This window comes from Rhinoraja longicauda, chromosome 5 (assembly GCF_053455715.1).
Source record: "Rhinoraja longicauda isolate Sanriku21f chromosome 5, sRhiLon1.1, whole genome shotgun sequence".
In the NCBI taxonomy this organism is placed as follows: Eukaryota; Metazoa; Chordata; class Chondrichthyes; order Rajiformes; family Arhynchobatidae; genus Rhinoraja; species Rhinoraja longicauda.
The window spans coordinates 50,458,851-50,472,483 of record NC_135957.1 but is presented as its reverse complement, the minus strand read 5'-3'; the positions used below and the strand labels follow the sequence as shown (position 1 = coordinate 50,472,483).

The following is a 13,633-nucleotide window of genomic DNA, read 5'->3' as shown; positions in this document are numbered from 1 at the left end:
GGGAAGAGAACTTATCTGACACCGAACAAACCGTCGTTAATTATAAACAAGATATAAACATTTTCCTTAGGGAAGCTATTAACATTTTCCAACTTGGCTCTTGTTTTTGAAAAGCCTTTAACACCTAACAGAAAATGCATTCATCTCAATAACAGAGGAGAAAAATAGTTATCAAAATGCTCAAGAGACAGATCAGTTATTAGTCCAATTAGAAAGCAATAAATTTAATACCTTGGCACAATAGTTCAATCTCAATATTCTGATTGGTCATGTCTCAATACTGAAAGTGAAAGTGTCCATTATTTACAGACGACTTAAATGCTGTTTACACAATAAACAGGTTGTTAAGTTTCCCAGAATATACAAAAATAACTGTCATTTGAGAACTACCCTATTTGGCTACATGGGCCAGAACATTCAATCCACCAACTAGAAGTAGATTTGTTTTCAGGTAGGAAGGTGGCTGGATTGATGAAGTCACTTACTGATCACAGAGCTGATGCCCTCTCTACCACTCACTCTGGTAAAGTCAGTCCTCTATCATGTCACCGGAAGTGGAGGATCTCCCACCCATCAACTGTTAAGTTTTGTTGACAGCGATCCACAATTATCTGCAATCTTTCAGTACAACTGAACTGCTGAGTAATGAAAGTCTCTGGCTGCTTTCAGTGCAGAAGTCATTATCATTGGTGGTCACTCGAAGCGAGTATAACTGTCCTCTTGGGAGGACGCCTGTGCGTGACTTTGTTTAACGTGGGAAGACTGGTGCACAGACAGCACCACACGGTCCTTGACAGATCTGGGTCAGGATCCAGTGGCATGGAGTCCAAGACAACCGGGGATCCTTTTCTGCTGCAGCCTTCATCCGCCTTCCCAGCCGTTGTGACGCTCCACTGAAGTCAGCCATCATCCTCCCTCCGCCTGTTCCATCGTTGAGGTCTTGGTTGGATTACCCTTTGTCAGGGACCTCCCCTTTGACCTTACCGCCATGGGTGACCCTACCAGGAGCATAGCTCCAGACGGCATGGCATCGCTCTTAGGTTACAGAAGTGGAATGTATAAACTAACCAATACTCAACATTTTAAGTCACACAGAGGAAAAGACAAATATTAAATCAATGCAAATGGATCTAAAAAGTAAACTAAAGACATGATCAATATCTTTAAAATGATTGTCAATATGCTGCTGCTTCATCATCTATTAACATTCATCCAAGTGAAATTTTAAGTTTTGAAGTTGGGTCAAATCTTAAAAATTCATTTTCCACACATAATGTTTGACCTGTTAGATGTTTTCAACATGTTCTGTTTTATTTCAGGTTTCCAGCACCTACAGATTTGATTTCCAAAATTTCAGATCTCCGGCACCTACAGTTTAGATTTTCAAAATTTCAGTTCTCACTCTAACAGCCCTTTTTAAAATGCTTTCACATTATTCATATATACAGGAACACCACCGATTTTCAGGCAACTGATGGTCCGGCACCTCCTTTAATCCGGACAAAGTTACAAGGGTGCACAAGAAATATCCTCTGGCCCCACGGGCGGCTGCCAATCCGACCCTCATCGGGACATCCAAAGTCAATTCATTAACTGATCCCGTGCAAGAAATACAAGTTTTATTGTAAACTTAATTTACATTGAATATTTGTTTTATTTAGGTTTCTGGCAGTTCATGGTGTTTTAGAGACATGGGGGGGGGGGGGGGGGTATAATTAGTGGGTCAGAGGTGTATTGCTGAATTATTATTGCGTGACCTCTGTTGATCCGGCAAAAGACAATCCGGCAAGGCTCTGGATCCAAGGGTGTCAGAAAATCAGTGGTGTACCTGTATCTAAAATAGTTAGCATTGATGATAAAAATAAAACAGACACACACGCGGCAGTAAACATGGGTTTGCTGATACTAATTATCCTCTCCAAGCAACACAAGCACAAGTTGTTTGTTAAGCATTCCAGAGTCCTTGCCATTTCTGGATCGGGTTGATATAAAACATTACTTAGAAAGAAATATCTGACAGATGAAGAACTAGACAGGGGAGGCCTATCAGGTGTGTAACAAGTGTAAGGAGGCGCTTAGGAGGACAAAGTGAAGTCACAAAATATCACTGGCTGGCAAGTTTGAGGTAAATATGAAGCTATTTTATGTCATTTAAGGGCAAAAAAATAACCAGGAAAATAGCAGGGCATATTAAGGACAATAGGGGTGATCTGTGCTTGGAGCCAGGTGGCATAGGTGAGGCCCAGAGGTAAATGAATACTTTTGAACTGGTATTCACAAAAGGAGTGGACATTGTAGCCCAAGGATTCAGTGAAGGACAAGGTAAAATGTTCGGCAAAGTCAGGTACACAACTTGGATAAACTCGTAGCGCCACATGACATTTATCCCACTCTGCTATGTGAGGCAAGGGAAGAGATTGCTGGGGCTCTGAATGAGATTTTTAAATCTTCGTTGGAAACAGGCATGGTACCCAGAAGACGAAATGACAGCTAGTGGCCCCCTTTACAATAATAAGGTCAGCAATTCATAGTCACAGCGGTATTTATAATACCCATATCAAACCAATATAGTCCAATAATATTCAACAAAGTAATTATCACTCTTTGACAAAGTAACCAGTAGATGGACAACAGTGGTTGCAGTGATTTTGGTTTTGACAAACTCCCACAAATAGGCCAAACAGGATCTCATGATGTTCAGGGAATTATATAAAAATAGATTGATGATGTTTTCCGACAATGTAAAGATAGGCAGGAAATTAAATTGCAGACAGTCTGCCAAGGTGTGTGTGCGTGTGAGCGGTTAGGTGGATAGAAATAATGGCAAATGGAATAAAGAAAGAAAATAGATGGAAGAAATGAAAGGCTTGAATATAATGGTGCAAGGCTCATTTTTGTACTTGCTCTGAGAGATCTGATGTCTTTGTACAAAAAACAGGTAATTGTGAAGGCAAATGGAATGGAATGCCTCTTCTTACAAGGGAAATGGAATAAACATGTTTAATCTTACTGCCATCTTATAGGTCATTTGTGAGACTACATGTGGGGTATCACATGCAATCTCAGTCCCTTGTTTGTAGAGAGTGTTAAGAGAAAGTTTGCATGATTGATTCCTAGACTAAATGGTTTATCTTATGAAAGATTAAGCAGATTGTGCTCTCTGGGATAGATGTTGTGAAGACAGTTGCCCTGGTAAGAGAACCCAAGGCAAAAGGATTCAAGCATTAAAAAAAAGTTGATGAAGACAATATGAAGCATGAAAGAAATGTTAAGGCATTTAGAAAAATGCAAATGTAGAAGCACAATTATTAGCTTACACCAGTTTATAGAATTGAATTGCAAAAGCTTGTCAAACTGTATACTTATTGAAAATTGAGCATTTCCTGTCACGTAAACTAATAAAAGAACAAACAGCTGGAGTAACTCAACGGGTCGAGACCCTTCCTCGGGTCTGAAGAAGGAGCTCAACCCAAAACGTCACCTATTCCTTTTCTCCAGAGATGTTGGCTGACCCGCTGAGTTACTCCAGCTTTTTTTGTCTATCTTTGGTTTAAACCAGCATCTGCCATTCCTTCCTACACAAGTAAACTAATGAGGCAGATATGAGGAGAATAGATAGGATAGATGCACAGAGTTTTTTAACCCATAGTAAGGGAATCAAGAACATAGGTTTCAGGTGAGAGTGAAAAGATTTAATAGGAAGATTTAATAAATCCTAGCATTTATTTCAAGAAGGCTAGAATACAAAAACAGGGATGTAATGCTGGTCCGGTGGCATTTGGAGTATTGTGAGCAATATTAGGCACCATATCTGAGGAAGAATGTGCTGGCCCTGGAGAGGGTCCAGAGGAGGTTTACAAGAATGACCACAGAAATGAGTGGGTTAACTTATGATGAGCATTTGGCTGCACTGGGCCTGTACTCGCTGTAATTTAGGAGAATAAGCAGGAACCTCATTGAAACTTACCAAAGCAGTTGGTTTATTAGTTTCTGAAATAATGACAAAAACAGTTGAGAGCAAGGTGTTGAATGACCACAGAGAAATTCAAATGAAATTAAGATTCCTTTCCTTATTTAATTTCAATGCATGATGAATACTTACAGACAGATGTGAACCAGCACGTACTCTTGCGACAAATTCTTTTTCCTTTACAGCAACCTCTCTTTGAATTCTTTGGAAATTAGTCAATGCTGTAGTGAATTCAGCAACTAAACGATCTTTCTGTAGCTTTCTTTGACGCTAAGACAAAAATGTGTATTTTAAAGAAACATCAATTTTTGCAAATAAAATTGTACACAAGCTATGGCGATTAATCCAAGATTTCATCAAGCCAATAGTCATAGCCACAAGAAAATATTGCAAAGATAAACCAAGCACAAAGGCTGTTCTGTCATTTAAGTAAAATTACTTTAAAAAGGAATTTGATGTATTAAATTTGAAGTTACCCAGTTACAATGTTTTAATCAATGCTAATTAACATTTGGCATTGGTTACAATCTTGTGTAGGGCTATCGTCTTTGGACTGTTAGGTTGCCTTTTTTAATGTTTTAATAAAATATTCTACTAATAATTTTTATTTTAAAACTTCTTGAATAAATCAGAATTCAAAGGCACTGGCAGATTATGTTATCAAATCAAAGAACCTCACCTGTTCATTTACAGCTGCTAATGATCCAAATTCCTTTATGTGCTTCTCTGTTTCTTTAGCCAGATGATTGACGAACTGTTGCTTCTGCTGACTAACATTGGAAGGAAATATTTAATACAAATTATCGTTGTTGTAATTAATCACAAAAAATACAAGAGAACATTTAGGCATTGTCAGTTCACCAGAAATGATTAGGCAAAAACACCAAATGATCAGCACCACAAGACAACTTGCACCTAGCTTGCATACTTAGATCTAAAACTTAATTGCACAGACAGGTTTATAGTGGCACTGCTCTTGATTGTTGAATATCAGAAGGAAAGTTTGATTTTTATTTTGCTGGTATGCGATCACTGGTTAGTACTAAACAGAATAAGTGTTACTTGCAACAACAGGCTAAAGCCTCTATATCTTATTGTTTTGGGTAGACTGTCCTCGTTGAAGCTTTATCCTTCCTTAAATTACCAAAACAGTTTAAATCCTCACTTCTGATGAGGAATTAGTATTCATGCATCATACTCACAGTTGTTGCCGAAGTTCTACGTTATCCTGAGGTTTTCCAAGTTGGTTTAAAATCCTTTGGATTTCTGCAGCTGAAATGAAAGGTTCTCAAATTAATACAAAATTATTTTTTAGCATATTAAAGCCATGAAAGCTAAGTAACAGTTTACATGAGGTAGAATTGATCTGATTTATATTTACACATACAACATGTAAACCAAACATATCACATTCATAGTGACACTTGTTTAACGACTTATTTTATGCAGGCATCTCAGTACGTTTCCTCTAAATCCAGCATCTTTTCTAGTATTGCTTGTTCTAACAAGAAGAAGCATGCACACGCAACAATATTCTACAGATTGAGTAAGTATCCTCATTTTAGAGCACAATTAAGTATAAAGCAGAAAATAAAAAATTGGAATGTGTATCAATACAAATAATTAAATATAGCTGAAATTAAACTATCAAAATAACAAATGAAAGAAAAAAATCCCCAATACTAGTTTATCAAGGAAAAAGCTCACTTTTCCAAGATATGTGTTTTCATGATCAGAATTATATAATGAGCAATAAAAGCGCATTCTTGCACTCCTGAAAGAATTGGCACTGTGGGCACAACAGTAATATAGCTAGTATTCCTGCAGTCTCACATCTCCAGCAACCCAGGTTCAATCCTGACCTCCAATGCTATCAGTAGGGATTTTGTGTATTCTCTCTGCAACTGCATAGTTCTCCACTCACATTTCAAGGACGAGTGGATTGTTAGGTTAATTGTCTACCATAATGTCCCACCGGTGTAATGTGGATTGTAAATTGATGGTAATGTGAATTGATAGGTTATGGTATGCCGGCTTTCCATATGGTATGCTTGCTTTCACAGATCAGGGCATTGAGTATAAAAGTCAAGAGGTCATGATACAGTTTTGTAGGACTTTGGTTGGGCCACATTTGGATATTGCATGCAGTTCTGGTCGCCACAGAAAATATGTGGCGGCTTTGGAAAGGGTGCAAAGGTGGTTTACCAGAATGATGCCTAAATTAGGGGGCATTAGCTACAGGGAGTAGTTGGACAGACTTGGATTGTTTTCGCTGGAACACCCGAGGTTGCAGAAGACCTGATAGAAGTATATAAAATTATGAGAGGCGTAGATAGAATAGACAGTCAAAATATTTTTCCCAGATTGACAAAATCAAATAAGAGAAGGCATAACTTTAAAGGTAAGAGTGGTAAAGTTTAAAGGAGATGTGCGGGGAAAGTTTTTTTTACAAAGTGTGGCAAGTGCTGGGATGTGCTGTGGGAATGATCGTTGAGGCCGATACGATAGTGACATTCAAGAGAGCTTTTAATAGGCATATAGATATGCAGGGAATGCAGGAATATGTGCAGACAGATAAGAGTTGGTTTTGGCATCGTGTTCGGCACAGTCATTATGGGCTGAAGGGCCTGTTCTTGTGTTGTACTGTTCCATGTTATATGGGAGATTAACAGGGGCATGGGGGCTCTGATTGTTCTGTGGGATGGCATTAACTCAATAGACTGAAAGGTTATGTCATAAGGAAATAGGAATGCAACATGTTCAGCCACTTTCATTGTGCAACTAATGGTCAAGTACAGCAAATTTATGCCACTCTGGTAATTTCAATGCTGAGTTTGTTGGTAAGAATTTCATACTGGTGCTGCTTGAACCCAGAAACAAACTATACAAGCATTCCATGCACAATATTAAATGCAAGGAATAAGATGACTGCAGAAGGACAGATATCTTTATATAAACAGTGAATGTTGAATTCACCTACAGGTTAAAGATAAGGAAGAATGTATGCAATCTATTGAGAAGCTATTACAGAGGTAGGTGACAGAAATGGAGATAAAGACTCTCCGATCAACTGCTGGGTTCTGGAGTGTCTCGATTTGCAGTCTTGTGACCAACTTTATCTGCAATAAACAACAATATTGTTTTCCATTACTTCATAACTAAAGGACCTGTCCCACTTAGGCAATTTTTTAGACGACTGTCATAGTTGTAGCAGGTCGCCGAAAAACCGGCGACTGGACCCGCCCTACGACAATGTCTATGATAAGCTACAACAACCTACCACCTAATCTACGTCAAGCTATGGCCAGCGACCGACAACCGGCGACCCAATCGTCGTGAGTAGGACGTCCACTTACAACCGCATCTACGACCACAAGTCAACCTACATCCATTCGCGAAAAGCTACAAGCTACGATCCTGTCGGCGAAAACTGAAGACAATTCATGTCATTTTGGCATCCAGCTTTGATGCCGGTACCTGTCGCCGGTTGACGTAGGTAGTCGCCAATGGAATTCACCGAAGTCAGCACTGGCGACAACCTACGTCACCTGGCGACAACCTAGGACAGCACCTACGTCAGGATACATCAAGCTACGCTCATTGGTGTCAAACCCACTGTCGCCAAAAATCTTTCAACATTCTGAAAATCCCGCGGCGACCAGAAAGACTCTTTGGAGACTACTCACGACCATACAGGCGACAGACACCCCAGCGACCATGTGGAGACAACCTAGTCGCCTGTAGTAGCCTAAAAAATCGCCTAAGTAAGACAGGCCCTTAAGTTATGTTGTTTTTGCTTACGTTGTCAATAGAAAGATACTTCAACTTACAATGCCATCCGATTTTCTGAATGTTGGAAGTTATTATTTGGGAAAGCTGCTCTGCATCTTGAGATGATTCACCAGTCAAGAACCTGGCTTCCTTTCCGTCACGGAACATTGCTGATCAAAAATTTAAATTTAATCTTCACAAAGTTGACCAGCATCAGGAAGTCATGTAATTTTCTTGTGTTGCTTATTTTTGGCCTCTGAAAAACATACTGAAATAAATATAAAAATATGAAAGGATTAGTAAGAGTGGAGAAGAAAAGATGTATCCACCTGTGAGGAACTTAAAACTAAGGTCAGATGCAAGATAGTCATTCACAAAGAAGGGACAGACCCCCCCCCAGTTAAACAAACAAGATCAAAAACAGGAAGTGTCAAGAGTGTTTTATTGTCATGTGTCCCAGATAGAACAATGAAATTCTCACTTCCTGCAGCACAACAGAATATGTAAACATAGTACACTGTAAACAATATGATAAACGAGAGAAAAAAACGTTCAGTGTGAATATATACACATACCCACAAGTACACACATATGTATATATATGCAAATCCAAGGTATCACAAAATGCTGCAGCAACTCAGCGTCCCTGGAGAGAAGGAATTGGTTTCGGGTCGAGACTGATGTCAGGGGGGCGGGACAAAGAGAGGATATAGGTGGAGACAAGAAGACAGTGGGAGAACTGGGAAGGTGGAGGGGAAGAGAGGGTCAGAGGAGCTATCTAAAGTTAGAGAAGTCAATGTTCATACGGCTGGGCTGTAAGTTGTCCAAGCGAAATATGAGGTGCTGTTCCTCCAATTTGCGATGGGCCTCACTATGACACTGGAGGAGGCCCATGACAGAAAGGTCAGACTGGGAGTGGGAGGGGAAGTTGAAGTGCCTAGCCACCGGGAGATCAGGTTGGTTAAGGCGGACTGAGCGAAGATGTTGAGCGAAACGATCGCCAAGCCTGCGTTTGGTCTCGCCGATGTAGAGGAGTTGACATCTGGAACAGCGGATACAATAGATGAGGTTGGAGGAGGTGCAGATGAACCTCTGCCTCACCTGGAACTGGTTCCTCCTGCTGTCCTCTGCCCGCCTCCTCCTGCCCTCCTACTCTACGACAACGTTTTGACCCAGACTCGCTACCGTAGCCACGTATTCCTCCTGCCCTCCTATATGCAAATCCATACATATAATATATATATATACACATACACACATACCTATACATACACACACATACTCAAAAACAAACCATAGTAGTGCAATAATAATAATAATGTCTATTGAGGTTCAGAGCTTATTTGAGGTTGTAGTTTTTAATAGCCTGATGACTGTAGGGAAGCTGTTCCTGAACCTCAACGTTACCATTTTCAGGCTCCTGTACCTTCTTCCCGATGGCAGGGGTGCAATGAGTGTGTGGCCAGGATGGTATGGGTCTCTGATGATGCTGGCTGCGTTTTTGAGGCAACAACTCCGATAGATCCCTTCGATGGTGGAGAGGTCAGAGCCGATGATGGACTGGGCAGTGTTCACAACTTTTTGCAGTATAAAGCTCTTATTATCTGATTTTAGGACTAATTTAACAGCATCAAATCTGTGTCACTGTTGGTTTGGTAAAATGGATGACCTAAGATATTTGCATTTAAGTTTGAGGGGAAAAGTCTATCACTATTACTTGACCCGTGTGTCATGAAGGGGGTGAGCTGTACTGTCCAAGATGCTCCACAGTTTGAGGAGCATCTTCCCCTCCAAGACCACCTTCAATGAATCCAACTCCACTCCCAGGATGGAGCCAGCCTTCCTGATGAGCTTGTTGATTCTGTTGGTGTCCACAGCCTTCGTCCTGCTACCCCAGCACACGGCAGCGCAGAAGAAGGCACTGGCCACCACTGATTGATAGAACATCTGCAGCGTCTTACTGCAGATGTTGAAAGAACGGAGCCTCCTCAGAAAGTACAGAAAGTACAGACGGCTCTGTCCCTTAAACAGTTTAGAACGGAGATGAGGAAGAACTTTTTCAGTCAGAGAGTGGTGAAGGTGTGGAATTCTCTGCCTCAGAAGGCAGTGGAGGTCAGTTCGTTGGATGCTTTCAAGAGAGAGCTGGATAGAGCTCTTAAGGATAGCGGAGTGAGGGGGTATGGGGAGAAGGCAGGAACGGGGTACTGATTGAGAGTGATCAGCCATGATCGCATTGAATGGCGGTGCTGGCTCGAAGGGCTGAATGGCCTACTCCTGCACCTATTGTCTATTGTCTATTGTCTATTGTCAGCGTTCCTGGACCAGTCCAGTTTACTGTCCAGAAAAACTCCAGGGTACTTATACTTCTTGGTAAACTGCACATCCACAGGAACCAGGGAGGATGTCTTCCACATTACAGGAACCCTCTCCAGGCTCAGGGTGAAGATATGCTGGAGTATTCCGCACAACTAGCTGGCACATGTTTCGAGTACCGTAGGGCTGACACCATCGGGACCCGTGGCTTTGCCTGGGCAGAGCTTGCTCAGCTCTTTCCCCACCTGGTCAGCCTTGATGGTTAAGTACGACAAAGAAAGGGCAGAGGAAGTGGACCAAGGGGATTAAGGAGATTCTGTCGGGGAGCAGGGGGGAGAGTGGGCAGAGGCCCCTCCATCAAATCTGTTAAAGTTGGTTTCCGATAACAGATATTTGTTTTGTTCTGTCTACTTCTCACATTTCCCTTCAATTTAAAACACGCATGTACATTTAGATTTTCGGTTTTAATGACGGATCAATGGCCAGAAACATTACCTCTATTTACCTTTCCACAGATGTCCGATATTCCACATTTTCAGTTCTATTTTCAGATTTTTCAGCATTTGATTCCAAACTTATGACAAAATGCAACAGAGGCAATATTTAAATTAAAAACATTAAGATTAAATAAAGTATGTTGGTATTGGAAGGATATTTGTTCAAATTAATTTAAAATCTTCTTCTTAGGCCCCCCTCGGTCATGGCTGACCATGGGTGATGCATCCTAGTTGGCTGCTTGCTCCAGGTTGTGGCTGAAGAGACCAATTTAAAATATATCTATTTAAATTGCTTTTAAAAGTCTAATTATCAAAGACATTTAAGACAGTTTAAAAACTTTAACAATGAAAGATATACTCTCAAATGATATCAGCGCCTATTTGTCACGTGAAGTCTGCTTCACCTCAGGGTACATCACTCCAGTATGGAAAGATAGTTTGACCAACCGTCCAGTCAGTTCAGGCATTTGGTCTATATCAAGTTAAAACCTCGCACAATCCAACCTTTTAATCAACTAATCTCATTAGTTTGTTTTTGAAGAATAACCAAAATAGATTTTTAACATTTTGCTAAACAACATTTTGTTCATTACCAGGAAGGGTAATGCGTGCATCTGGAGTCATCTATCAAACACAGATCTTTAAAACCAGTTATATTCATCTGATCAAAAAAACATAAATAGAATGGAGTTTGTTAAATAACATTATTTTTATGGAAAAGCTCTTCGGCATCTATGATTTTCCATTTTGCAATAATGACCATTCAATAAATAATTCACACAAAGGATTCGGTAGGAACTTAAATTCTCAGCTGGGGAAAAGTTGTATTGCAGAACAAGAAATAAATTAAAAATCAAGGTTTATGTTAGGCCTGAAGTGGCTTCAGTTGAGGACAACAGCTAATTGTTCAGAGTGAAATGTTGGGGATGTCAATTCTTAGATCATCTTAAGTAGGCAGATAATGCTTTATCTTTTTCCTGAATTTCAAGTATGACTAATTTCCACTCACTCGCATAAAATTGTAGTTGGCTAATGTACCAACGTGGGATCTATAGACTCACATAGATGAAGCAGAAAATGGACCAAAGTGGGTAGTATGGAAAGTAAGATGCTCTTTCCACATTTTGCTGGGTTTTCTAAAGGACTGGAAGTGTTCAACAACTTTCTGACAGTCTATTTCAGAATCTTGGTCTCTGACTTTTGAATGCTGTGACCTGCCCATCACACTTAGCAGATTGTAAATAAAGCCTCAATCTTGGGGACACTGGTCTGGAGAGAATGCAACACTGGTTTCCTTATTTATCATGTGCGTAGAATTGATGGATTTTTCAGAGACAGTGTATCCCTATCCAATCCCCTTAAATGACATTAGCAAACAAAAAAGCACAAGCCAAAAGTAGCTTGAGCTTAAAGACCCAAATTCTAAATATTGACATCTAATTGTTTTAGTTTTCTGCAGTGATTGAATCTATCATGTACACATTTAATCAATTGATCAGAATAATATTGACAGACATTTTTAAATAATGGCATTTTGAAAATAAAATATGAACAAAACAGATTTATCTTAAAAAGCAGGAAGAGGAAACTGAAAACAACATGGTGCTGCAAGTGTACACCATTCTGTTAAATTAGATTTAGGTGGGGCAAATGCAGCTTCCACTGACAGGTAATAAACAGATGACATATACCTGTCATAGAGTCATACTGCGTAGAAACAGGCCCAACTTACCAAACCGACCAACATGACCTATCTACAGGAGTCCCAACTGTCTGCGTTTGGCCCATATCCCTGTAAACCTATCCTATCCATGTACCTGTCTAAATGTTTCTTAAACGTTGCTATAGTACCTGCCTCGACTACCTTCTCCAGCAGCTTGTCCCATACACCCACCACCCTTTATGTAAAAACATTACCCCTCAGGTCCCAATTAAATCTTTCCACCCTCATTTAAACCTAAGTCCTCTCGTTCTCAATTCCTAAACTCTGGGCGAGAGACTGCGTTTACCCAATCTATTCCTCTCATGATTTTGTATACCTCTAGAAGATCACCCCTCATTCTCCTGCGCTCCAAGGAATAGAGTCCTAGAAAGCTCACCTCTCCCCTACATTCCTGGCAACATCCTCGTAAATCTTCTCTGCACCCTTTCCAGATTGATAGCATCTTTCCAATAACATGGTGCCCAAAACAGAACAAAAAGAGTGGAAGGGCTATAGTGATAGGGGATTCCATTGTAAGGAGAATAGATAGGCGTTTCTGCGGCCGCAAACGAGACTCCAGGATGGTATGTTGCCTCCCTGGTGCAAGGGTCAGGGATATCTCTGAGCGGCTGCAGGACATTCTGGAGGGGGAGGGTGAGCAGCCAGTTGTCGTGGTGCACATTGGCACCAACGATTTAGGTAAAAAACGGGATGAGGTCCTACAAGGTGAATTTAGAGAGCTAGGAGATAAACTTAAAAGTAGGACCTCAAAGGTAATAATCTCTGGATTACTACCAGTTTCACGTGCTAGTCAGAGTAGGAATAGACGTACAGGTATGTAGGTTAATTGGCTGGGTAAATGTTTTAAAAAATTGTCCCTAGTGGGTGTAGGATAGTGTTAGTGTACGGGGATCGCTGGGCGGCACGGACTTGGTGGGCCGATAAGGCCTGTTTCCGGCTGTATATATATGATATGATATGATATGAATAGGAGGATATTTCAGATGAATACGTGGCTTGAAAAATGGTGCAAGGGGGAAGGATTCAAATTTTTAGGACATTGGAACCAGTTCTGGGAGAGGTGGGACCAGTACAAACAGGACGGTCTGCACCTGAGCTGGAATGGAACCAATGTCCTAGGGGGAGTGTTTGCTAGTGCTGCCGGGGAGGATTTAAACTCTGTTCACTTTGGAAGTAAGAATAGAAAGGCAGATTATTATCTGAATGGTGTCAAGTTAGGAGGAGGGGGAGTTCAACGAGATCTGGGTGTCCTAGTGCATCAGTCAATGAAAGGAAGCATGCAGGTACAGCAGGCAGTGAAGAAAGCCAATGGAATGTTGGCCTTCGTAACAAGAGGAGTTGAGTATAGGAGCAAAGAGG

At 40.7% G+C, this 13,633-nt stretch overlaps 1 protein-coding gene across 4 annotated transcripts in view; it reads right to left on the bottom strand.

The window, feature by feature from the left end:
• LOC144593635 (syntaxin-7-like) overlaps positions 1-13,633 on the bottom strand; it is a 42,372-nt gene that overhangs the window by 16,853 nt on the left and 11,886 nt on the right. For 2 of the 4 annotated variants that reach the window (XM_078399507.1, XM_078399509.1), the window contains 5 exons: positions 8,843-8,952; positions 7,801-8,009; positions 5,173-5,242; positions 4,650-4,740; positions 4,103-4,240 (listed from right to left, as the gene is read on the bottom strand). In XM_078399507.1, the coding sequence (XP_078255633.1) occupies positions 4,103-4,240; positions 4,650-4,740; positions 5,173-5,242; positions 7,801-7,909 (408 nt within the window). In that variant the 5' untranslated portion in view covers positions 7,910-8,009; positions 8,843-8,952. The remainder of the gene's footprint in view (positions 1-4,102; positions 4,241-4,649; positions 4,741-5,172; positions 5,243-7,800; positions 8,010-8,842; positions 8,953-13,633) is intronic. The other 2 variants (XM_078399508.1, XM_078399506.1) reach the window with 1 other exon arrangement.